Source organism: Vicia villosa, linkage group LG1, assembly GCF_029867415.1.
Source record: "Vicia villosa cultivar HV-30 ecotype Madison, WI linkage group LG1, Vvil1.0, whole genome shotgun sequence".
Lineage (NCBI taxonomy): Eukaryota > Viridiplantae > Streptophyta > Magnoliopsida > Fabales > Fabaceae > Vicia > Vicia villosa.
The window spans coordinates 215,980,834-216,007,449 of record NC_081180.1 but is presented as its reverse complement, the minus strand read 5'-3'; the positions used below and the strand labels follow the sequence as shown (position 1 = coordinate 216,007,449).

At 31.7% G+C, this 26,616-nt stretch overlaps 1 protein-coding gene across 1 annotated transcript; it reads left to right on the top strand.

Moving 5' to 3' along the window:
• The first annotated feature begins 725 nt into the window (after window positions 1–725).
• On the top strand, window positions 726–4,461 carry LOC131644875 (shaggy-related protein kinase eta). Its single transcript, XM_058915487.1, has 12 exons — window positions 726–926; window positions 1,797–1,889; window positions 2,025–2,084; window positions 2,169–2,441; window positions 2,529–2,603; window positions 2,708–2,764; window positions 2,865–3,005; window positions 3,132–3,182; window positions 3,268–3,363; window positions 3,447–3,530; window positions 3,661–3,762; window positions 3,877–4,461. The coding sequence occupies exons 1-12, from the start codon at window positions 912–914 to the stop codon at window positions 3,970–3,972; spliced, it is 1,143 nt and encodes a 380-aa protein (XP_058771470.1). The 5' UTR covers window positions 726–911; the 3' UTR covers window positions 3,973–4,461.
• Window positions 4,462–26,616: the final 22,155 nt, after the last annotated feature.

Here is a 26,616-nt window from a genome sequence, read left to right as displayed (position 1 = left end):
ATGAATATGCAGAAGATGAAGATGAGAATTAAAATTTCGATGAAAATAAAGAACGAATTTGATGGCAGAGACACAAACAAGAAAGTACCCTCCATCCTATTTAGGGATGACAAACTGACATGTCCATCCCGTTTAAGTCCGCCCCATAAAAGTCTTTAAAAAATGGGGCGGAACAAGACGAACATAGTTGAGAGTTCGATTCTAAAATTTCGGCCCTCACTATAAAAAAAATTAGAACGGTGCAGACCCACATGCAACATACTTTTTAAGGCTAAAAATACAAACATTATGTTAATGTCTGTGTCAACAAAAGTCCAAAACAACGGACCAGGACAAGACATATACATTAAGAGTGCAGTCATAAAATCTTATTCCGTCAAAAAAATCGAACAAAACAGACAAGATCATCCTACTGAATAGATTTACCACTACTAGTCCTACCTCATTAACATCCCTATTAAAGTCATATTTAGATCTATAATTTATGTAAAACTTTATTAATCTCTTGTATTAATTTAAACTCAAATACTAATAATTGTGAACAAAAATTTCAACTATAAAATGAAATGAAAGGAAAGTATTTATTTGACCGACAAATTAAACTAAGCACGTCTAATGATTGTATTAATAGCAAGTTCTTCCTAATCTACAAAGTGGGTCAAAGACAAATAGGAAAAGTCCAAAAAAGAAAACAGAAAATAATAATAAAAAAGAAAAAGAAAAGAAAGGGTAGACAGAAAAGAAAGGAGAGAGAAAGAGAGAGAAGAGAAAAACAAGAGCTGGAATCACATGGACTTGTCTTTCTCTTGCTGGGTCCTCCATTTCCCTCTTACTTTCTCTTCCACCTTCTCCCTCTTCTTCACCCTTCCCTAGTTTCTTCCTCTTCTCTCTCTCTCCCTCCTTTCTCCCTCATGGCTGAGGATAAGGTATTTTCTCACCCCCCAAAAAAAACTTTTTTTTTCTTGGGACTTTTTTGATATGTAAATTGCTTCGTTGGTGTGAAAATTGGTTATTTATGAATGGAATAATTGATTTTGTTTTGTTTTTGTAATAGTATGAAGCTTAATTTATATGGGTTGTGTGATTTTTTGTTTGATTGTTTCCTTTTTTTGTTTGCTGAAAAAGGAATGTTAGGGTTTGTTGTTTTGGGGGAAATTCGATTCGTTGCTTAAATTTTGGTTTTTGTGGTAACTATAGATGACCCATTTTAGTATTTTTTGAGTTGATCTATGGGTTTCTCTCAAGTTTCAATTTTTTTTCATGGTGAGAAGTTTTGAACTAGGTTTTGTGTTTTTTTTGAAGATTTTGTTTGTTGCCGACAGTATGTTATGATCAGATCATGGTTCTTATGTTGAAGCTGGTCTCTCAATGTTTTGTTATTGGTTGTTTGTTTGTCATGAGCTTGTATTGTTTGCTAGTTATTCACCGCATCTTGCTTGCTTTCTGTGTTGTTCATCACTTTGATTTGTGATTCTGATGATCAGATTTTTGTTCTATCTGTTGTCCTCTGGATTTTGTGCTGCTATAGCTCTTGGTTCCTTGATCTTTAATTTTTAGCAGCTTATTTCTTTCTTCTTACCTTTTATGTTTTTGATTATGCTGTTGATATGTGATGGTTTAATTCCGTATCTCGTTCTTCATCTTAGCCTTTCCTTTACTATGTTTGATATGTCTACCAATTGGTTAATCACGAGCTTTCTATTTTTAGCTTCACTTTGAAACCGAACTGTTTATTGATATTTTTGTGAGAAATCCATGTTTCATATATCTTGTGATTAACATGACAATTTCAACAGGAGATGTCTACTTCTGTTATCAATGGGAATGATTCTCTAACTGGTCAAATAATATCTACAACAATTGGCGGTAAAAATGGGGAACCAAAACAGGTAAAACCTTTTTAAATCCTGTTGTGCTGATAACGTCACAGTTTCGAGTTTGAGTAGTTTGCTGATTTGTTAGCAATTCCATTTGACGTTTATCTTGGATTACTAGTTTAACATCTTGTTTAATGATTCTTGTAGACTATTAGTTACATGGCAGAGCGTGTCGTCGGAACTGGATCATTTGGAATTGTTTTCCAGGTATGCTAATACTAGATTCTTCGTAACTGTTGCCGTCTCCACCTTTTTTATTTTTGCCATATGCTGATAATTTTTTTCTCATAGGCAAAATGCTTGGAAACCGGAGAGGCAGTGGCCATTAAGAAGGTTTTACAAGACCGAAGATATAAGAACCGTGAACTACAGTTGATGCGTGTGATGGATCATCCTAATGTGGTCACTCTGAAGCATTGTTTCTTTTCAACTACAAGTACAGATGAACTTTTTCTTAATTTGGTGATGGAATATGTTCCAGAGTCCATGTATCGGGTCTTAAAGCATTATAACAACGCTAATCAAAGAATACCAATCATCTATGTAAAACTTTATATGTACCAGGTATGCCGTCGACTACTTTCTGGTAAATAATAAACTTGTTTGATTTATTCATTCATTGTCTGATAGAAATTTGTGTCCGGCATGCAGATCTTTAGGGGGTTGGCTTATATCCACACTGTTCCTGGAGTTTGCCACAGGGATTTGAAGCCTCAAAATATACTGGTTTGTTAATATACTTTTGCGGAATATACATTACGATTCAGATTTCTTTCATAAGAGTAGTAATTACTTTTGTTGTCCTTGATGTTATTCTGTTTATTCCTCAGGTTGATCCCCTTTCACATCAAGTTAAGTTATGTGATTTCGGAAGTGCAAAAATGCTGGTATGTTGACCTACTCATCTTATATTAATCTGTTTAGTTTTCTCCTTTCTCCCCAATGAATGTTTCTTCTACTAACTAACCTTGGATTTTGTCTGGCCAGGTCAAGGGCGAAGCTAATATATCGTACATATGTTCACGATTCTACCGAGCTCCAGAGCTCATATTTGGTGCGACAGAGTATACTACTTCAATTGACATTTGGTCAGGTGGCTGTGTCCTAGCTGAACTGCTTTTGGGCCAGGTTTGTGTCATTATTTTTTTTCATAGTTGTTGACATCCTCATCATCAACTACTGCAACATGATGCATTTCTATCATTTCTGTAAGTATCTGCCACCATTCATTTGATAAAATGGAATCTTTTGCAGCCATTATTCCCTGGTGAAAATGCGGTGGACCAGCTCGTACATATTATAAAGGTGCGATTGGTGTCGGCATGTAACATATATTCTAAATCATGCCTTACATGTCATAATTAATCAGATCTTTGGAACTATGATGCAGGTGCTTGGAACACCCACCCGGGAGGAAGTTCGATGCATGAATCCCAATTACAATGACTTTAGGTTTCCACAAATAAAAGCACACCCATGGCACAAGGTCTGCATTTTAATCTGTTCTCTAATTTGCTGCTTAAATAAAAATATTCTCGCATATTCTTATAAATTTAAATTTTTGTGCAGATCTTCCACAAAAAGATGCCCCCAGAAGCTATCGATCTTGCTTCTCGGCTTTTGCAGTACTCTCCAAGTCTTCGTTGCACTGCGGTGAGTGTTGTTGATCTCCGTTTCAAACATATTCGTGTTACATAAATCTAGACTTCTGAATTCGATTAATCATCGGATACTAGTTTTGTTTTATATAAAAACCAGCTTAACAACGAATTTTGTTATGCAGCTTGAAGCTTGTGCACATCCTTTCTTCGATGATCTTCGAGAGCCCAATGCCCGCCTGCCTAATGGTCGCCCATTTCCTCCTCTTTTCAACTTCAAACAGGAAGTAAGTCCTTAAAATATCTTTCTTGCTCAGATTTTCGCCCTTGCAGTTAACTATCTCTCCAGTTTCAAGACCGAAAATGATAGTCAACTATAATGTTACTCTTCCCGTTTACAGTTATCAGGAGCATCACCCGAGCTTGTCAATAAGTTGATACCCGACCACATAAAGCGGCAAATAGGTCTACAATTTGTTCAATCAACCGGATCATGATGATACAAGCACAGGAGGAGGCAAAGTGTATACTAGTCGATACATTAAAACAAAAGTGGCACCATTATTTTTGTCTAAGTTATCATGTTCTGTGGCCTGGCCAGTGTAGTGTCACGCTGAACCCGGACCGGGTGGCTGCAGTTGATCCCTCAGTATATGTGTATACCTTTTGACTATATCTTGCAAAAGAATAGCTTTTTTTCCTTGAATGTTTATTGTAAAATGTCTACATGATGTCATGGTATAGTTGGCCTAAATTGGTCAGAAAATGCTTTTGTGAGAGGAAAACCAAACAAACCCTTATAGCTGGATGGTGGGTCCCATGAAAACAAAGATGGGTAGTTTTGATGGTATTGATGATGGGCTATGTTGGTTGTTGGGTTTGGTTTTCTTAACTCTTATCATGTTAATATGTGCTTGATTTTATTGCAATGTTGCAGACCAGTTACTTTCCTTGTCAAATGTAATATGATATACCTTTCTCTTAAATATGCTTCATGTCCTTTTAATTATTCGAAAATGCGGTCTTATCAATACTAGAATTACTAAATTATGGATAGAATTTCCAATATTGTATGTGAAATTTGAATGAAAATTGAGTTTTTATATGATGAGTTTGGAGTATAATACCTTGTTCATAGCAATTGTTAGCCATGTAACTATTAATAAATGCTATTATAATATTTTATTAGATGCATAAGATAAAATAGTTTCATACATCATCTCAAAATGACAGCATATTGAGTTGAGAAAGAAAATAATCTTAATATTTCTTGTACTATCATTAGAAAAAAAAATTAGACTATATAATTGATTTGACATTTATAAGCTGAAATTGAATTCTTAAATAAAAAATATAGACAACATTGATAATCAAATTTTTGATAAACTAATCATTGGGATAGATTGAATGGTTATGGAACATTAAAAAGATTGATTACCGTGTACGAAGAATTATTGCGCTCTTATAAGAGAGTGAAGAGTGACAAACGTAAGTTATTTATAGCGTGTAGTTGTTGAATGGTAATGATAAAAAAAAAAACATTGGGCAATTTTTTCAATATATTTTTAATATTCTATCGAGTATTTATTTATTTATCTTTTAGTTTTTTTATCACCGCTATAATTCTGACATCAAGTGATTACCGTCTCTCGTTTGCAGTTGCGGAGATCAATCAAGTCTGATTACAGTCCCTTTCGTTCGCAGTTGCGGGGGATCGATCAAGTGGTTCTAGCCCTTCTCAATGTGGCGGAGCCAGGAATTTTATACAGCCTGGGCAAAAACTTTACACCATTGATTATTCACCTGTTTTAATTTTTACACCCTATTTTTACTAATTTTGCCCCAAATTTTATCTAAAAATCGACTATTAAATTATGGGAAGTACATAGAAAATAGGGGTTGAGCCCGGGCTGGGCCTTGGCTCCTCCCCTGCTTCTCATTCTTAGTTGCGGGTTTTCACTATCAAATTCCGCGTCAATCACTACTGAATCAACTAACAATTGGTTTATCGAATATTTATTTATTTATTTATTTATTAGATTTTGTATTACAATTAATAAAAATAAGATTTAATAGTGTATCGTTGTTTAATGGTAATGATGAAAAAGATATTGGTGAATTTTTTCAATTTTTTTTAATTGGTTAGATTTTATAATTATTAGGCTGACGGCCGATAAATAAAGATTTTTTCTTTACCCACCTCCCTATGGGGGTCACCCCTTTTTCCAGACTTCGGAAGTGCATTTCCGAAAAAATCCCAAAAATTGGGATTTTTACTAATTCGGAGATGCATCTCCGAAACAATAAAAAAAAATCTAAAAAAATCTCAAAAATTAATTTTAGGATATTAATTAATTCAATTATCATAAATTTGATATAATTTATGAGTAATGAATAATAATAATTATATATTTTTATATAATTTATGAGTTATGAATAATAATTATTATATATTTCTATTTTGATTCATATTTTAAAATTTAAAATAATTTTAATTAAAATAATTAAAATAATTTCACTTACAAAATGAGTTATAATTTTTTATTTATATATTTATATATTTATAATAATTATTATATATTTATATATTTACAAAAATAATTAAAATAATTTCACTTACAAAATGAGTTATAATTTTTTATTTATATATTTATATATTTATAATAATTATTATATATTTATATATTTACAAAAATAATTAAAAAAAAAGAGTGTTTTAATTTATATATTTATATAATAATTATAATAATTATTATATATTTATAAAAAATATTATATATTTATATAATAATTATCATATATTAATTATAAATATATTTATACATTTATATAATAATTATAAAAATTAAAACAATGAGTGTTTTAATTTATAATATATATATTATATTTATATTTATATATTATATTTAATTTTAAATAATTCAAAATTTACTTATGAAATTAAGATGTTTTTGATTTATATAAGTTAGTAAAATAATTTTTAACTTCAAAATTGTTTAGGAAATTTTATACCTATTAATTGTATTGATTCACCTTGATTTTATACCTATTAATTGTATTGAGTCACCTTGATTTTAATTTTTTAATAATTATTGAATTGTTTCGGAAGGGTATATCCGAAACATTCCAAGACCAATTTGGTCTTGGAATATTTCGGAAGTGTATATCCGAAGACACCCCCTCCAAAAAAAATTCGGAAGTGTATATCCGAAGACACCCCCTCCCAAAAAAAGTGTTTTCGGAAATGCATTTCCGAAAACCCAAAAAAGGGGTGTTTTCGGAAATGCATCTCCGAAAACACTTTTTTTTCGTATTTTCGGAAGTGTATTTCCGAAATAAGACAAATTTTGAAAAAAAAATAAGCGTTTCGGAAATGCATTTCCGAAGTGAGGGTATTTTGGGTTTTTCACCAGAGGTGACCAAGAAAAGAGGGAGGTGGGTAAAGAAATTTTCTAAATAAACTATATATAAACCATTAACTCAGACATAGCAAGGGCTTGGAAGAAGATTTAATTTCAGGCTTAATCCATGACAAAATTTCTTAACTTAATTTTAAATTTCATTTTAATATTTTACCTGATAAATATTATATATTAATCTCTAAAAACTATTCAGCTAGTCTAGTTGGTTATTTTCTCTAAACTTTGTGAAAAATATTAACTTCTACTTAAAAATAAGCCTTAATTCTATTGAAATGATGAGAATCCTAATCATATGTCATCAAACTTCATCTTACCTCAAGTAATTACATTACATGCATAATTTAAAAGAAACAGAGAATGAATAACATACCCTGGGAAGGAACAATTGTGTAAAACTGCAACGTTTGGAAATTCTCTAGCATAATGACCAGGCCTCTTGCCATTTTTGCTTAAATTCTCCTGGGTGACAAAAATTCTTGCATAAATTGTCTCTAGCATGGTAACCCTTTTTTTTGGGTTGGTAATTATGTAGCAAATTAACTAAAACTAGTCACAACAGCAGGAATGGTAAAACAATATCATATCATAAGCAATTAAAATAACATGTATAAATGGATCATAATTAGGAATTACAAAAAAATTAATATTTACAGATAAAATTCGTCACCGGTACGAGGCGTTCAGTTTAATTAATATCCACAGATAAATAAATAGATATTTAAGTACACATTTTTTAATGAATACAAATACGAGTTTAATGATATTCGTGCCCCCGGATATCAGTATCCGTTAATATATTATAAAAACTAATAAAATATTATTAATATATTATACTCTATTTTTAATCTTATAAAAAATTTAGTTTTATCATATATATATATATATATATACTAATTCTGTTGTTTGATTAGTACCAAGGAATATGGAGAGTGAGATTACTCTGTTAGTAGAAATAAAATTCTGACTCTTTCTTTATGTCCAACTCTTACGGTCTTGAAAGAGACCTTTTATTTTCTCCTTTAGTAATCAATGCCTCAATTCTCTTGTTAAAATATCAATATTTAAAAATAATATGATATAAGAAAATTGTATCAACAAGACTTTATTTAATATGAGATATTACAATTGAGGATATAAATTAAACACTGATCATCCTAATTTTGGAGCATCAATAACTATATCTAATTTGTAAAATGATTGACAATATATTCATAACCAATATGACAGTATCCCATGCTTAATAACTTTAATCATACACACGCATATGAACATATTATCATATAATTATCAAAATTATACAAAATCATATCACTAAAATTATATCATCATATAATTATTTTATTTTTACTATCCTTTAGGGATGTTTGATAAGCTCTTTAGGAACTCTATATATATATATATATATATATATATATATATATATATATATATATATAAAATAATGATCTAAAACATATAACCATCTTGTTGGGATACGTTAAAATTATTTGTGTTATTCTTCTGGAATGACAATCTTTTATGAGCATATTACAAATTATAAATTTTTAGATCATTACAACAAAAAAACTTTATGCAATCCTTCAGGGATATTTTAATATTACTCTTGCAATATTTTTGGGATGCATGAAGATCATAAATGATATTTGAAGGTGTGAAAAACACTAGAAGGGGGGGGGGGGGGGGGGGGGAGGGGGTTGAATATGATTTTTAAAACACAAAGCTTTTGCAACAAGAATAAATTAAACCCCTCTTTAAAACAACAAATACTTCACTCTTGATAATAAAAATAAATGGTAAGAGAGAAAGAACAAGGTATGTTTATACTAGTTCACTTGAAAATTATCAAGCTAATCAAGTCCACCCGCCAAGGTGATTTCGCCTTATCAACAAGGTCTTAATCCAATAATCTCAAGATTATTACAATGCACAAGCTAACCGCGAGTGACTAACAATACAACCTTTAAGACCCACAAGTCCTAAACTTCCTAAGAAATTTTGACCAAATGGTCTCTTGAGGAACAAACAAACGACAGTTTGAATAAAAGTTTGTTTACAATGGGATGCTTCTATACAAGCTGGATGTAAACAATAAATACAGGTTATAGACAAAATGAGAAGGTATGAACAGTTTTTCAGGTCTGTATGAATGAACGTGAATTATCTACTTTCTCTTTAAGTCTTCAAACCTTATATAGCCAATATAATAATATATCCGTTGGAGGGAAAATCTGGAAATTTTAGAAGTTTGGCGGATTGAACGTGTAACACCCCTTTTATACCCCGAAATAAATAAGCATATAATCAGAGAATAAGCATGCATATAATAAAAGGGCGTCACATCGATGTTTTCAAAAACTAAAAGCCTTTAAAAACTGAGAGCATTTACTTACAATGTATGATACACCTGGTCATTTCAAATAACACTTCTCAATTCATCATATTTTATCCAGAATATGCATTCACAGCGGAAACTACTAAATACTCATGTGTTTCATAAAATGATCCATGTCCCATACCATGATCAAGTCTCAATAATCATATCAACATAAATTAAAACATAATTCAGAATATTTGGCTTGAAAGCCTCTCAAACAACATGTAGCCAAATAACAAGTTCTCAAGTCATAAACATAATACATAACCAAATAGAAACATGAGTTCAACACGACTAATCTACCCAGTGTTACATGACCAGAGCATCGACTCACTACCTAATCTCCAACAAACACGGAAGAATCTCCGGCTAGATCACGCACGAGCTACTAAACTCCAGAACGTGCTTGTCGCCAAACGAGGGCAACATTAAAACAGAAGGGTGAGAATACGAATCATTATGAAGAAAGTATAATAAGATACAATGGTTAAATCAACAATTCAAGTAATTAATCACACTATGTATAACCATGTAGATAATAATCGATCTATATTTCACATGTTATCAAGTATACAACAAGTATAAAGAGTATAATATTTCAATTCCAATATTATATTCTCAATTATGCACACAATCATAATTATCACATATTCACACATTTAATCAAATATGTATTCAAACATCACTCATTTCGATTATCAAGCTCATACACATATCACAACTACATCAACTTCACATATTCAATTATCGCATAATTCTAATGTGACTCAATGCAAGATATGTGACGCCATGCATGTGGTACCGCAATGTGAACCCAACGTTTCACCGCTTTCCGATTCAATATCTAGAATCCAAGCCACGCTTCTGATCCGGACAAGATCAAAGCCACCACGTATGTTTCCAATTAAGGATCAACGTATTCTACGTCTATTTCCATTCAAGGATCATCGTTTATTACCATGTGAACCCACAGTTTCACCGCTTTCACAATAAAGTCGACTATGCCATGAATGAATGTACAATTACCAACCAACTATGCAATTAAGATTATCTCATCAATCTTAACTTACCGCATATCAACAATAATTCAACTCTATGAATTATATATAAAAATTGTACACAACATTCACAACACACTGATATCAATTCACATAATAGAAATAATATTCAATTACGGTTCACAACAAGCAATTAACACTAGTAAGTCATACTATCTCATATTAATTCATATTTGCCAACAAATATATGAATATACTTTCAAACCAAATATCAATTCATTAGTATTTAGACAAAAATACAATTACGATCAACTTTCCGAAACACCGTAAGTTACCGACAAACAAATAATCAATTCAATATCTATTATATTCCAATCAATTATACTTATTGAAATTGATTTATCTATTAAGTAAATCAACTAATTAATAATTACACTACATTAGTTCCAAGTTACTAATTCATTTTCTATTCCGAAAATCAATATTTAATATAAAAGATATTCAAATCCACACTATTTCGGTCGGTTCGTAAATATCACATTTTCAACAAAATAACACCACCATCTTAATCTACTAATTAAACTTAGCTACATCATAAATTTTCATCAAATTTCGGACAACTAATTATACCGTTTAATTCGGCTATTTCGATCAAACGGAACTGTTTTGTATTTCATTTTGTTTTCTAACTGCTATTGTTACACTATTCAATATATTACCCTTGTTTCTATTGTATTTCAATATCCATTTAATATATTATAATTTCATTTCCATTCTATATATGTCATTATATAATTATTCATTTCCATTATTTACTACCAAGAATATATCATTCCTAAGTAACAGTAAGTGATTCATGGAACTGGTTTTCAAACAAAAAAAAAAAAAGCTGCAAAGTAGTGGAACAAATACATATTAATTACTCATTGTTTTTATATTATGCGCTACAGTCGCTACAAGAAATGAACATTATCTCTCGCTACAGTAACTAATATATATATATATACCATTCATTTTCACTACAGAGAAGAACAAAAGGAAAGGATTATATATATATATATATATATATATATATATATATATATATATATATATATATATATATATATATATATATATATTACTTGATGCACTACAGTGACTATATATATACCAATTAGCAATTCTCAATCATCCCCTAATTTCACCAATGTATCAATTTCTAATATCCAAACATTTTTCTAACATCAATTTTTTTGTGGATTTCAACCAACAACAAACCTAATCATATTAATCTACCCATTGACCCAATCATACTAACCCATAATAATAAGAATTCTCCCCCTTACCTCTTCAATGTGCTTCAAACCCTAGCTTTCTCCCTTGTTGTTCTTCCCCTAGCTTTTTCTCCTTTCTCCTCTCTTTGTCTCCTTTCTCCTCTTCTTTTGCAAATGAACAAAGTTATGATACCCCTACTCTTCCAACCCTTACTATATTATTCATATTGGGCTTAACCCATATAATTCCACTTCCTAACTAATTAGGCCCAATTGATGAAATAGAGTAGTTCAAATAAATAATTATGCTCCAACAAATAATATTACTACCCTTAATATTATTTTCCGATTAATTAAATTAAATCCGACTTTATCTTAATTAAATAAAAATCCAATAATAATATTATTTCTAATATTATTTCTCTACATAATCCACTTTATTAATTCTTCGATTAATCGAATAAATTCCAACTTCACTTAATAATCCGAACATGTTTCTCAATAACACCGACGATCCAATTAATTATCAACTTCGTCCAAATTAAGTAAATAAATCCTTATTTAATTTAATTAGTCAGTTAATTAAATTCGGGCTGTTACAGAACGTAGTGGGGGACAAGATCGTATCACGCGTTTGTCCTTTCATGGCAGTTGTAACACCCCAATTCTACCCAAGTTATTTAGTAAGAAAATATCAGAGTATTAAAATTTCATACAACACAATTAGGATGTTACACTAAGTAACCAAACAAACACCTAGAAAACAAACGGACATCTGCGATGCCAAAAGCATACAACACCTGCCAATAAAACGATACATAACACACGGAAGATATGAACATATATATATATATATATATATATATATATATATATATATATATATATATATATATATATATATATATATATATATATATATATATACACGTATAGCTCTCACTCTCAAGGAGGAGTTTTCCAAAATAAAGTGTTTACAATACACAACGGCACGTTATCACATATACATATTCAAAAGAGTCATATACAAATAAATAACAACAGACTTCCGACTACCCGATGTTACATATCAGAGCAACCGACAAGACCAACTGGAGAACTACCTCTTCCAAAAGACTCCCAAAGCGGCTAATCTGCAGGATGCCACTCAAGCATCAAATCAGCAGAAGGGTGAGAATATAATTTATAATGAAGAAGCATGATAAATATAGTAATGCCAACAAGTATCATCAAGAATCATACAACAAGGTAATCCACTCATCTAACCACAATCGATATATAAGTAATGCGACACATGAATGATAACATAAATTATAAGGACAGACAATGATGAATGAGACTCGACTATGCATATGCATGTGGTACCAAATCCGGAGTAAACTCCTCCTTGTCATTATGACAAATACACCTGGCCGAGCATTATGCTGGGACTTTATTCCACTCAGGAAGCCCGCAGGCTGTCGTTATCGAGCATGTAGCTCCCACTGATGACCTCTTGCCACTCAGGCTAATATACCGTTACCGAGCATTAAGCTCCTACTGGTAACCAATGCCCGCAGGCCATCTGTTAACAGCATTCCGCCATTAACGTATTGAAATGTTATGATGCGCAAATATATGACTCTATTACATGACAACAACATCATCAACAATATAACACGATCATACACTCACGTTACATCGTTTATATTCTATCCAAAAGGATACATCACCAATTAATAACATCGTTATCAATTACATCACACCATAATTACCACACAGGCATTAATAAGCACACAACACACATTCACCGTCAAAACATACTGGCCACATCGACATAGATGAACGTATAACACACTTATACACATCAAATTAATATTGGCCATCGGCCCACAACTTCGTCAATACATCATCAACAAGTTGTAATAACAACAATTCAACAATGATAATACATCATTCTCATAACAACAATTACTTGCCATAAGGCCACACATAATGTTAACAACAAACAACCAAACATCGTCACATATCAAGAATGAACATTCATTAATACATAACACATACGAACATGATTTCATGTTAATCCACACATCAACAACAATTACAACCAAGCACTATGATTATTTACTAATCATATCGCGCATATAAACAATTATGTGTTTTCATCAACAACAATTACAACCAATCAATCACAAGTTAACCAAGCCTATAACATCTGTCGCGGGCGAAAAATCGTTTTGTTCCTCTTTTTTGTGGATGAGACACCTGATGCCTTCTTTGGGCTCGAGTGCTCAAAAAAATGATTTTTCTTTGTTTCGACCAAACTTTTTATTATTTCCAAAGTAGGAAAAGGAAAAAAGCTGCAATAACCTAAAAGTGGGGGAGAGATTCCGGGTAAGAGGGTTGGTTATACGAAGGGAAGGTATTAGCACCCAACGTATCTATAGTACTCTATAGGTTTCTTTGTTTTGTTTATTCCATTCTTGTTGTGGTGGAGGTTCTTGTGAGAAAGAGGTGGGACCTAAGGTGTTTGTTTGATTATGCTCGCAAAGATCATCGCGATCCTCTGCATACATATCCCTTAGAGGGAATCAGAGCATCTGTAGCTCGGGGTCTACGGGTGCTAAGGTTTGAATGGTTTTTGTTTTGTTTTGCTCGCCAAGGATCGACCTTGTGCCTACGTATTCTCAAAGGGATGTTGAGAAAGTCAGAGCAATCGTAGTTCCCACTTATGCTAGTGGAAGCAAAGGAAAATAGACAAATGTCGTCTAAATGTTAGATGTATCTAATCTATATCATCACATACATCTGTTTGATTTGTTTGAAAATCTTTTCATTATAAGCCCGGGGCCATGCCACTTAGGGTGCTTAGAATGATAAAGATGTTTTTGTTGTTTAACCAGCCTTGTGGCAAAAGTTTCAATGAAGTCAGCCTTGTGACAAAAACTTTGATTAATCAGCCAGCCTTGTGGCAAAAGTTTCAATGAAGTCAGCCTTGTGACAAAAACTTTGATTAATCATCCAGTACGGTGGTAAAACAGTTTGATTGATTAGCCAGCCTTGTGGCAAAAAAGTTTGATTTTGATTGATTGATTGTTTGTGATGATATAGAAGAGATACTCCTAGCATAGAGATGAAAAATGTCTAATCTCCTAGGGTATTTGTTTTGGATATTGGGGATGCTTATAAGAAGCCCGTGGGTCCTTGTACGAAGCCCAAGAGGAGGCTATCCGAGGGTCCTTGCATTGTAAGCCCAAGAGGAGGCTATGGGAGGGACAATCCAGGGTCCTTGCATTGTAAGCCCAAGAGGAGGCTATGGGAGGGTCACTCGTTTGTACAAAGCCCAAGGGGAGGCATGGTATAGTTGGTTTGAGCTCTTAGAGCGATTTCACCGGGAAACCATACTCTATGTCCTAACCTAAACTAGGGAGATTCTTTGCACGAAGCCCAATAGGAGGCTATGGGGAACCTAGTGTTGTACTAAGTTGAACAAGCACACATATCACACATATGAACAAACATGAACAAGTATGAACAAATATGAACAGTTATACATATATGACAAAGTGTGTGTATATAATGGAGTTTATGAAGGAAATATACCTGTAAGCATGATCCATTTGTATACACAGGGCTCGGGACTCACACTTGGGGAGAAGTCCACTTGAGTTTATTCAAAGCTATGTAAACAGGTATTTAAAAGGGCTTGGGACTTATACCTACATGGAGGCCCATGGTATATTTTTGGGAAGATTTAAAGAAACCTTCGTTTTTGGTTTGTTATTCAAAGTTTAAAAACGCATTGATTGAGATATGTACAAAAGGCGTACAATGAAATACCTAATTTCATGTACTGGAATGGGTATGTACAAAAGGGCTTGGGACTTATACCTACATGGAGGCCCGTGGTATATTTGAAAAGTTTTGAATAATTTGAAGTTTTGTTGTTTTGAAAATGATTTGAAAATTATTTGTAAAGGTTTTGTTAAGAAGTTTTATAGTTTTGAAAACTGTACAAAAAGAAAAGAAATGGGACTTACACTCTCTAATATTCGAGAGGCCCCACTTCGTTTTGAAAATCAATTGATCAATCAAAAGATTTAATCAATAGTTTCTTTTGAAAAGATAAATCAAAAAGAAATGGTTATTGTTTTGAAAAAGAATCGCGATCGCTCGTCTCAAAACGATTTGAATTTTGAAAGAAGTTAATTTAATCAATGATGAGCAAAAAGATTATACTTAATTAACACTTAGATGATTAGGGTTTACTTCAAAAAATATTTACAAGTGATTAAGTTTGAAAATCAAATGAAAAATAATATTTTAAAGTATTAAAAAAAACACTTAAAACATGTCATTTTAAACCTAATTAAAAATGTATTAAATAAATCTTTTTTGATGATTTTTTTTGGTATTCATAAAATATGTATATTAAATGAGAAGTGTGCAAAAAATGAATAAAAAATGAGTTAATTTGATTGGTTAAATTAATGGTTGAAGTTGTGAAGAAAATGAAGAGAAATAGTGATAAAAAAAGAAGGGTTTGGTCCCATAGGGACTTGAACTCGTGACCCTGAGGTCACTACTCAAAACAAAATCCAACTGAGCCACGCTTGTGGCTTGTAATATACACGCGTTGAATTAATTATATTTTAAATCAATTTCCAGAAATCCTTTGAACCAAAAACGCGCCAAGAACAACCCTCCAACTGAAATTTGAAAATCTCTAAAACTGTGTTGTTTTGATCAAGCAAAGGGTCTATCTCACTCGGTTTTTCACAAGGAACATGATGGTGATCTCAGAATTCATTTATTTTTGCTCTAAAGGGGTCAATTTTCGCATGAACATGAAGAACCCTAGAACTGAAATTCAATGTGAAATCGTGTATGTGCAAGTTATGATGCAATTGATTGAGGGTTAATGATCCTCATAGGTGCAGAAACAAGATGGTATGCTCACATTTCATTTATGATGCGTGGAAGTATGAATTTGAAGTTCATGAGCACTTACCTTAAAAACGGCACAACTGAGAATCGAATTCTTGCTTGGAGGTGTTACAGAAGTTGTTTGATGATCTGGATAGCTTCAATGAACCTTATGGAAGGTGTCTGGATGCTTGGAACCATCTGAATTCATCTGGGCATGGCCATGGTACCCGATCTGCATAAGCTTCAAGAGTGAATCGAATTTGATGATTCTGAGGTTATTGGCTATATGTGATGGATTGGATAGTTCATATGTGATATATGGATGATGTTAGAAGTGATAGTTTGGACAGAAATGATCTGGAATGAAAATTGGCATGATAAGGCTCTTTATGTGTTCATATGGAGGTTGAAGAGTGAATCTGAGTTTTGGGGTAATTTGGGGTGTGTGAGTGGTTCAAACACATCCCATATGATGTTTATGAGTTGCTAGAACCATCACTTTGGCCATAACTTCAAGGGTTTGGAGGTTGAGTTTTCTACCTCTTTGAAAACTATGAAACTTGCAATTCAAGAAAGAAGAGAGAAAACCTATAATTGTGAGGTTTTGGTGTGAATTGAAAAGTGATTTGAACCTCTATTTATAGGCCAAAGTTTCTGAATACAAAGCTCTTGCAAGTTGATCAAGAATGATGATTTGGCTTAAGAGATAAAATGAAATCTTTCACATTAAATGCAAATGGTTAAAAGTGACTTAACCATGGTTATTTCTCAAGCTTCTTATCCTCTTCCATTCTGATCTCAAATCAGAAAATATCATTCAATTATTGCTTCTATGCATCATTACTTGGATCATTTGGCAAATTGGTTCATAACTTAGTGAAAATGGCATGTAATTTCAAGTGAAAAGTTCACTAATGTCAAAATTCAAAACCATGGCTACACTCCATATTTTTTCATGCACTTGGACATTTTGGAAAGCTCATGTTACACACTTCAAAACCCTAGTTGAAAGTTTCTTCAAGACCTTTAAGGAAATGGGTGAAAAAGATCCATGAACTTTGAAGAAAATGAAGTTTTAAGTGAAATTTTCATAAGATGCCAACTTTGAAGCTCCATATCTCTTAAATGGTTGATCTTATGAAAAAAAATTATATGTGTCAAAGTTGTTTATTGGATCAAAATCTACAACTTTCATGTTGGAAGTTTTTTTCAGTTTGTAGGTGAAATTTTGAGAAATTCCCTTCCAAAGTTTGGAAAAAACCATTGAAAAACACTTAGAAATTTTTCTAAGTATGAAAAGTCAAACTTTGACTTTTTGATTCTTGATTGATTTTCTTGATTTTTCTTGATCAAATGACTTCATATATCATATATTGATGATTCAAAACTTCAAAAGTCATGGTTGACCAAAATTCCCCAAAAGTCAATGGTGATCTTGTTGAGTTGACTTTTTCAGACGAATCGCGTTTCTGGAGATTTCAAATGAAACAGGTTATCCTCACCATATGAATGGTATGAATGGATCACATTGAAGCATTAGAGGATATTGAGCCATGGTTTGAGTTGTGGCACCATGTCCTGATTAAAAAAGTCAGTGGTTCAGTGAATTAGGTCAAAAACCCTAATTGTCGACCTGATGAAATTGATGACTGTGGGTCTTGAATTGAGATGCAATTTCCATTGGATTTTGTCATAGGGATTATTTGAGGATGATTGAAACCTTTGATTGACTCCCTGGGGATTTTTAGGGTTTCCCAAATGTGATCCCTGATTTTGGTCCCTAATAGTTCAAAACCCTAATTCTGATGATTTGAAATTTCACTGTTGATCAATCCTTGTGTAAGAGATGTCTTGAGCCAATGGATTAGGTCAAAATGATGTACTTGGGGTCTTGAGGTCATGTCCCAAGCTATTAGGTCAAATCCTGAGCAAAAGTCAGGAGTATGCTATCTTTAGTCAAAACCCTGATCTGGTTGGTTCAGAGCCTTTGAGCTTGTTGAAATGAATCTCTGAGGACCAAATGTTGATTGTTGATGAAGATGATTCATTTGAGATGAAGGGAGAACAATACCCTAATTGATTGTTACTTGTACTGATGATTTCTTGATTAAACCCTGCTGAGTCACCAGTAGCAAACACAAGCTATGCAATTTGTTAGAGATGCAAATGATGCATATGCAATGATATGAGGTGGTATTTTAGGTCAAAAATTGGGGTATGACAACATCATATAGAACATCTAACTAGCTTCCTAATGCTTCGAACGACGTATAAAACGAAGTTACGGATAAAAAGTTACAAGGTTTCAAAGTTTGGATAATTGAACATAGTACACATTTCATCACTTGATCCTAATAAAAATAATAGGAGACTAAATCCTATGAATCATTTTATTAGATCATAGTATAGTTCATTGCGTTAGCTTTCCAATGCTTCGAACGACGACAAAATCGGAGCTACGGATCAAAAGTTATGATTGTTACAAAATCTGCCAAAATTGGAAAAGCTATAGGTCGACGCATGGAAAACATAGGTCGACGCATTGAACTCCTGTCACCCTCGGGTATGCGCACGCTGACCCAATAGGTCGACGCATTCATCAGAAAACCCAGATTTTTGCCTTTTAGGCTGCACAGGTCGATGCAAACCTCTGTGTAGGTCGGCCTAAGCTTCGTAGAAACCCTAAAATCACCATTTCCACCAACCAAACTCTTATAAACATTACTCTAACACCTATACATCATTATAACATCAATACAACACATACATACCATAGAAATAACCTAACATCAAACTTTTCATGGTTGATTCATCAATCTCTCTCAAAACCTAATATTTTCTTCAAACTCAATCAAGTCATGGAAATGGAAAAGAAAGCATGATCAATCATTATAACACAACAAGGATGTCATTTAATCATCATACAATCATACTCAAACAAACATAGATCAAACAAAGACCACACAAGAAAGTTATGGAAATTGAACAAGAAGAAGAAGAACAAGAACAAGAACAAGAACAAGACTATAAGAATCATACATTCAAGATAAATTAGATTCACCCCCTTACCCGACTATAGCAACGATCGGAACTCGATTCGGATGAAAAACCACCAATCTCCACTTTTTCTTCTTTTCCTCTTCTTCTTTCTCTCTTCACTTTCTCTCTTCTTTCCTTTTCTGTTTTTCTTCTTCTTTCTTTCTATCTCTCTTATCTCTTTTCTTATAAAGAAAATATCTACTTTACGGTCTAAACTCAATTGCTCAGAAAAACCCCAAAAATGTAGAATATTACCTTAATAGTATTTCTAGTACCAAAAATATGAAAACCTTCAATTAAATATTAGTCCGCCATCCCGAACTAATACCGACTGAAATGACTCCAAAAACGGTAAAATTCCAATAAACGTCACAAACGTCCAAATTAAGCATATACTTATTTTTCCGGGCGTTACAACAGTAGGGCGAAACATTCATTTTGTACCACGTACTATGTTCTACGTAACATTATCTTGTATTCTTCTTGAACTTCAGAGGCTGAGAGCATGAGTTGGAAGAAAGCAAATAATCCTTGGGTCTTCATAACTTCAAGTCTTCAGAACTGCGTCTTCAGAGTTTACAACACTTGGTCTTTAGTATCCTTTGTCTTTAGAAACATAAATCTTCTGAAGTTAAGGTCTTCAAAGTATTCAGAACTGCATCTTCAGAGTCTTCAACACTTGGTCTTCAGATTGGTTTCTTAAACGATGTATCAGAGTCTCACACTTCAGAATCCTTCAGATTGATACAATAGTTTCATACATCATCTTAAAATGGTCAAAAGGAGAACATTTATTATCAAATTTTTAATAAACTAATCATTGGGATAGATTGAATGGTTATGGAACATTAAAAAGATTAAGGTGATTTCTTATCTACCAAACTTAAAAAGTTGGGTAAAGTTACATTCAGTGTTAAATATCTTGGAAACAACAAATAATTATACCATTTTATAATTAATTAAATATGTTAAAATTAAATGGAATCTTGTGATTGGTTGAAGGTACGCTATCTAACTTTTTGTGATGGGTAGAGAAGTTGTCCCCAAAGATTAAATATCGTGTGCGAAGAATTATTGCGCTCTTATAAGTGAGTGAAGAGTGACAAACGTAAGTTATTTATAGCGTGTAGTTGTTGAATGGTAATGATAAAAAATTATTGTGGATTATATTTTTACTAATATTCTATGAGTATTTATTTATTTATTTTTTAGTTTTTTTTGGTTCGGAGATTAGTTCTGATATCAAGTGATTTCAGTCCCTCTCGTTCGTAGTTGTGGATGATCGAATCGTGATTCTCACTACCAAATTTAGTGTCAATCACTATTGAACCAACTAACAATTGATTTATCGAATATTTATTTATTGATTGATTAGATTTTGTATTACAATTAATAAAAATGTTTGTTTCAAGATTAAGATTATAATCCTGGAAAAATTATCCCTAGAAATATTAAATAGTTGAAAATGAAAAATTATAGGTGGTAAATTATTATTTCTATGGGAATATAAGATTCTCACCCTATAACATGAGAATAGAAAGAGGCAAAACTATGTGTTAAATAAGTTTTGAGAATAAAAAATTCTTAGATATAATTTTTTAAAACTTGAAACTAATATTAGAATAAAAAATATTCCAATCTATATTTTTGAGAATAAATTTGCTCTCTCTAAAACAAACGCTTCTAATAGTCTGTTATTGTTTAACGGTAATGATGAAGAAGATATTGGTGAATTTTTTCAATATTTTTTTAATTGGTTAGATTTTATATTATTAGGTTGACGACCAATAAATAAACTATATATAAACCATTAACTCAGACATAGCAAGGGGTTGGAAGAAGATTTAATTTCAGACTTAATCCATGACAAAATTTCTTAACTTAATTTTAAATTTCATTTTAAATTTTACCTGATAAATATTATATATTAATCTTTAAAAACTATTCAGTTTAGGGATGTTCAAAATCAAACAAACCTAATAGAAAACTGCAAACCAACCCAAACTGCAAAAAATCACATTTGGTTCGGATTAGTTTGAGTCATCTTTTAACAAAATCGCACGGTTTGGTTCGGTTTACAATTTGTATTTTGTAAAGCGAACCAAACCAAATCAAACCGCATTATGTTACAATCTAAATTTTACTTAACTCACATCCAACCCAAACTTAAACCTATTATACCTTAGCCTTATGATTACCAAAATTTTTCTCATCCTTACACATATAATTTCAGTCCCGATCTTCTCAAATCTCTAATAACATTATCGCACCTTCTTTGCCACATACATCTTTCTTCTTCTTCTTCTTCTTCTTCTTCTTCTTCTTCTTCTTCTTCTTCTTCTTCTTCTTCTTCTTCTTCTTCTTCTTCTTCTTCTTCTTCTTCTTTAATCTCTACTCTCTTATATTATTTCTTTTTCACCTTTTCATTTTTATGTAAATGTTCCGTATTTCAGTTTCGTTTTATCGCACATCTTCTTCTCTAATCTCTCAACATTTTTTTCTTTTTCACCTTCATTAATCTCTCGTGTCTTCTATTTTTTTCCATTATAATACTTTTTATATTGTTTTATGCTATTATTTTATATTTAATGTTTCACTTTTGTCTAATTTAATTTTTACATATTAAATGAAAAATTGCTGTCAAAATATGATAAGTTTTGTTGTTATTTGATAGTGTATGAATGTCTAAATACAAAATTTTGTTGTCATCTATATGTGTATGTATGGCTCAATAAAATATTTGTAAAAAACCGAACCAAACCATATTAGTTTGATTTGGTTTGGTTCGGATTTTTTTTAAAAGCCAATCGAACCAAACCAAACCGCACAATTTTTTCTCTTACGGTTCGGATTTTTTTTTCGTCAAAACCGCCCCAACCGCACTGCGAACACCCCTAATTCAGCTAGTCTAGTTGGTTATTTTCTCTAAACTTTGTGAAAAATATTAACTTCTACTTATGTAACGTGACAATAAAACAATTGTTAAAAACAGAGAATGAATAACATACCCTGGGAAGAAACAATTGTGTAAAACTGCAACGTTTGGAAATTCTCTAGCATGCATAATGACCAGGCCTCTTGCCATTTTTGCATAAATTGTCCTGGGTGACAATTTTTTTTGCATAAATTGTCTCTAGCATGGTAACCCTTTTTTTTTTTTTTGGTAATTATGTAGCAAATTAACTAAAACTAGTCACAACAGCGGGAATGATAAACAAATGAGGTCTTTAAAATTTATTTTAAAATATTAATTTTGTGGATGCTAAGAGTTTAACTCAAGACCAAAAGAAAAAGAAGCCTATATTTTATCAACTCAACTACAATAATATATATAATTCAAGTGTCACTGTCTATTTTTATAACTAAAAAAAAATAAGTTGAGGCTTTTTTTAAGCCCAAACTTTTGAGGCCTAAGGCCCTAGCTTGTGTAGCTTGGCCCTTGGGCCAGCCCTGAAAATTCGTCACCGGTACGAGACGTGCAGTTTAATTAATATCCGCAGATAAATAAATAAATAGATATTTAAATACACATTTTTTAATAAATACAAATACGAGTTTAATGATATTCGTGCCCCGGATATCAGTATGCGTTAATATATTATAAAAATTAATAAAATATAATTAATATATTATACTCTATTTTTAATCTTATATATATATATATATATATATATATATATATATATATATATATATATATATATATATATATATATATATATATATATATATATATATATATATATATATATATATAGGGCATATCATATGAGAAAATGAGAATGCCATATTTATATGAGAATGTGAGAATGAATCTGAACCATTGGATTTTAAAATAAATGGTGGAGATTATGGGTGAATCTTTTTTTTCTCTCTCCTACATTATTTATTTCAAAATGTAGGAGAGAGAAAAAAAGATTCCCCATAATCTCCACCATTTATTTTAAAATCCAGTGGTTCAGATTCATTCTCACGTTCTCATATAAATATGGCATTCTCATATGATATGCCCTTATATATATATATATATATATATATATATATATATATATATATATATATATATATATATATATATATATATATATATATATATATATATATATATATATATGTATGTTTGACTAGTACCAATGAATATGGAGAGTGATATATATATATATGTATGTATGTTTGACTAGTACCAATGAATATGGAGAGTGAGGTTACTCTGTTAGTAGCAATAAAATTCTGACTCTCTTTATGTTCAACTCTTACGGTCTCGAAAGAGACCTTTTATTTTCTCCTTTAGTAATCAATGTCTCAATTCTCTTGTTAAAATATCAATATTTAAAAATAATATGATATAAGGAAATTGTATCAACAAGACTTTATTTAATATGAGATATTACAATTGAGGATATAAATTAAACACTGATCATCCTAATTTTGGAGCATCAAGAACTATATCTAATTTGTAAAATGATTGACAATATTCATAACCAATATGACAGTATCCCTTGCATAATAACTTTAACCATACACACGCATATGAACATATTATCATATAATTATCAAAATTATACAAATCATATCACTAAAATTATATCATCATATAATTATTTTGTTTTACTATCCTTTAGGGATGTTTGATAAGCTCTTCAGGAACTAAAATAATGATCTAAAACATATAACCATCTTGTTGGGATACGTTAAAATTATTTGTGTTATTCTTCTGGAATGACAATCTTTTATGAGCATATTACAAATTATAAATTTTTAGATCATTACAACAAAAAAACTTTATGCAATCCTTTAGGGATATTTTAATATTACTCTTGCAATATTTTTGGGCATAAATGATATTTGAAGGTGTGAAAAACACTAGAAGGGGGGGGGGGGGAGGTTTGAATATGGTTTTTAAAACACAAAGCTTTTGCAACAAGAACAAAACCCCTCTTTAAAACAACAAATACTTCACTCTTGATAATAAAAATAAATTGCAAGAGGGAAAGAACAAGGTATGTTTATACTAGTTCACTTGAAAATTATCGAGCTAATCAAGTCCACCAGCCAAGGTGATTTCGCCTTATCAACAAGGTCTTAATTCAATAATCTTAAGATTATTACAATGCACAAGCTAACCGCAAGTGACTAACAAAATCCTGAAATCATGTAGCTACTCATTACATATCATTATACAAACCCATAATAATGGAGAAATCTCACCCTTACCATTATCGACTAACAACCACAGCAAAATATATACCATAATTCAATTATTAGAGTTTCTCAAAAGGGGTCAAATAGGGTTTTAGGATAAACCTTTTGGCCACAATCATACGATCAAAATAAGAATAAAAATATAAAATTCATCAAAATCATCATCCCTATTGGAGGTTTAGGACTCCTCAACCCTATTCGTCATGCATAAGCCCTTTTTATTAAAAGTTATTCTCCCCTTACCTCGAAATCGATCGTTGAGCTTATTCCACTTCACTCTCCTTCTTAGATCGCTCCCCTTAGGTTTTTCTGCAGCTTTCTCTTTTTCCCAAATTCTACGTATTGATGTTAAAACAAACTATAACTCTAGGTTATGCTCCTAATTATATATTTAGGATAAATATAGTAATAATTATACTTTTACCTCTCATTTACTAACATTCTTAATCCTTCCCCTCCTCTATTTTTCATAAATTACGTTTTGGCCTAATGGATCTTTTATTTTACACTTAATCAAATAAAACACTATTATTTTAATTATTAAAATAAACTCTAATAATTTTAATTAGACTCTACTAGCCTCTAATTATCCTTTACACCCTCATCTCAGGTTCACACACACCCATTATCAATATCAATCTAATGATCACAATTAATAAATTAAAATATAAATAAATCACAAGTAATCAAATAAAATAGTAATTCAAATATCGGGGTGTTACAACTCTCCCCCGCTTAAATAATTTTCGTCCTCGAAAATTGTAGGTTCGGATATTTACTCTTTATTCTAACTATCAATCTTCCAAATCAATATTATACTACAACATAAACAACGGTTAGAAACTCAAGTCAACAATACTCGATTGTTAAACAGGACTACTAACTCAACAACTTGGTTGGACAAACCAACCTGCTCTGATACCAATTGTAACACCCCATTTCCCCATTCGTTATATTAAATAAACAATTAGAGTTATTAAAACATCAAGCAACACCAAATGGGATGCTACATTCGAAAACATCAACCAAATTGTTTACATATTTAAACAAATAGATACATAACACTATTAACTCGGATGAACCGAACACGACATAATTAGTCTTCAAAAACAACTTTTAATTAAGCAGCAGAATTCATCATAATTTAACTCAAAAACATCATAGCATCTTAATCCAACATAATCAGCTTCAAGCTGTAAAAATACTTCAACGGACAATTTAAGAATCCAACAACAAGTTAAATAACAAAAACAATTAGCGTTCATCCCCCGAGTGTTACAATCAGAGCGACGACACCGACTCGAACTACCGAAGGTAATTAACCTTCTTTCCTGATTACCTGCACGTTACCAACATAGGGGGTGACATTCAAACAAAAGGGGTGAGAAATCACAATCAATAATCAAAGGCAAATACTGCAAGGTAAGGTATCAACGCATAATATATTCTACATAATCTCAATCACAGTGTATCAATTACACTCTCGCGCCCAACACACCAATCAATCACAACTCAATAATTATAATTCAACAAGTGTACACATGACTCGTTATGTAATGCAACTCGTCTATGCAACTCTATGCATATGCATGTGGTACCATTTCTTCAAAAATTGGTTCACTCAGGAACCGGGTTCACCCTGCTCGAACCCCGAATCCACCTTGCTCGGATTCGGGACAAGTCACCAATCCACCCTGCTCGGATTGCAACTCGTCACTTTCATCAACAACAACATCATGAATGCATGTCAAAACACATCAATGCATGTAAAAACACATCAATGCAACAACAATATAAGATTTAAAGTCTCATCCCGATAATAAACAACATGCATTGACCCACGATAATAGTTCACCATATTCAAACTATTATCCCACAACACAACAACAACATTAATATCATTCAACATCACATACTCACCATCGGCCAACCACAATAACAA